This window comes from Aptenodytes forsteri, unplaced genomic scaffold, assembly GCF_000699145.1.
Source record: "Aptenodytes forsteri isolate BGI_AS27 unplaced genomic scaffold, ASM69914v1 Scaffold260, whole genome shotgun sequence".
Lineage (NCBI taxonomy): Eukaryota > Metazoa > Chordata > Aves > Sphenisciformes > Spheniscidae > Aptenodytes > Aptenodytes forsteri.
In genome coordinates this window covers 52,749-54,571 of record NW_008795557.1, presented here as the reverse complement: position 1 = coordinate 54,571, position 1,823 = coordinate 52,749, and the positions used below count along the sequence as shown (strand labels likewise).

Sequence of the window (1,823 nt, the reverse complement as noted above, 5' to 3'; positions counted from 1 at the left end):
ACGGCAGCACACAGGGACGGCAGCACACAGGGACGGCAGCACACAGGGGACACAGGGCCCACACAGCACTAGGAATGGCAGCACACAGGGCACGCAGGGGACACAGGATACAATGGCACCACAGATGACAGCACACAGGGACACTGCACACAGGGCACAGGACACCAGGGACAGCAGCACACAGGGGAGACAGGACACAGGGCACCAGGCATATGGTACACTGCACACCCAGCACTGGGCACACATGGCCCCAGTTGTGCCAGCACTCAGAACACCAGGGCCTCTGGGGGTGGCAGCACATGGGACACCAGGCACCCCCTGCACCAGGCACATGGGACACTTGAGTACCCACAACACTGGACATGTAGGACAATGGGCAGCACCAGGCACAGAGTACACTGGACACACAGGACACCTAGCATCCCCAGCACAAGGGGCACATGGGACAGCAGGCATGTGGGGCACTGGTGGCTTAAGGGACACATGGCACAGGGGGGAGGGCAGCATACAGGAGGACATGGGACACAGGGGACATGGGCCATAGCAGGGAGAGGGCTGCACAGGACACTGGGCATGTGGCATGCTGGGCACAGGGAAGGGTGGTACAAGGGACACAGGGCACCAGGGGTGGCAGCACCTGGGACCAGGCTTATGGGACACTGTATGCCCAGCACCAGGCACACATGGCCCCAGCTGTGTCAGCACCAGGCACATGGGACTCTGGGGATGGTAGCACATGGGACAAGAGGCACACGGGACACCAGGCACCCCCAGCACCAGGCAGGCAGGGCTCTGGGGATGGCAGCACACAGCACACCATGCACAAGGAGTCCCAGGCACATCAGCACAGGGGACATGGTGCAAACACCCAGCACCAGGCACCATGCACACCAGGTATCCCAACACAAAGCACGGGGCACATGCCACACACCGGGCGTGACAAAACACTGGCCACACCAACACCGGGGCAAGGGAGACCATACACAGCAGGCACCATGTCCATCGACCCCAGCACTGTGAATGCCAACACCAGCCCCAAGGGGCACAGCAGGCACTGTGCTTGCGTACCCCAGCACACAGCAGGCCCCCGAGTAGCCAGGCCCCAGACATACCCACACCAGGCACTGCATGTGCAGGGCACCGCTCAACACCAGGCTCCCTGAGCACCTGCACATCGTCATGGGGCACATCAGGCACAGGGCACTGCGCACAGTCAGGAAAGCTGGCACTGGAGTCATCATCACTTGGCTGTTGTGTACTGCCCAGGCTGGGCGCTGCTGTGGCTTTGTCTGGTGCTTGCTGCGCAACCCCACAGCACTTCCGATTTACTCCATGTTGACACTGCGCAACTTGCGCCTGGACCTTGGACTCTGGCACCGCGATGCACCACATAGTGCCTACGGCTAGAAATGCCACCTGCCTCCCCTTTCCACAGGCCACACTCAGCATGGCCCCGGTTCCTAACAAACCAAATGATCAGCTGAAGTGACCTGTGCAGGATATCGAAAGCAGCAAGGGGAAAAGAGGGAGGAAATTCAACCCCAAAACAGCAATTCCTGGATGCTTCCTAGTGATCCATCCTGGGATTTTTTTGATGAGACTGACTGGGGTCTCTGCCTTGGGAAAGGTGAGTGCAAACACCCTTAGCGCAGGCTACTCTGACAGGATGCCACTCAGACCTTCATTCCAACCCAGAAATGTAGGTCACCCCCGTCTCAAGGCTTTTCCTTCTATGAAGGGAACAAGGAAGGGAAATATCCTGAAGTCTCACAACAAATCACTTTGGAGAAGTTGCACTCGGCAGAGAAAAACATCATCCAATC

General features: G+C 58.9%; 1 protein-coding gene across 1 annotated transcript in view; it reads right to left on the bottom strand.

The window, feature by feature from the left end:
• NAPRT (nicotinate phosphoribosyltransferase) overlaps positions 1-1,181 on the bottom strand; it is a 7,092-nt gene extending 5,911 nt beyond the window's left edge. Inside the window, exon 1 of the mRNA XM_009282170.1 lies at positions 1,113-1,181. Within this exon, the coding sequence (XP_009280445.1) occupies positions 1,113-1,181 (69 nt within the window). The remainder of the gene's footprint in view (positions 1-1,112) is intronic.
• Positions 1,182-1,823: the final 642 nt, after the last annotated feature.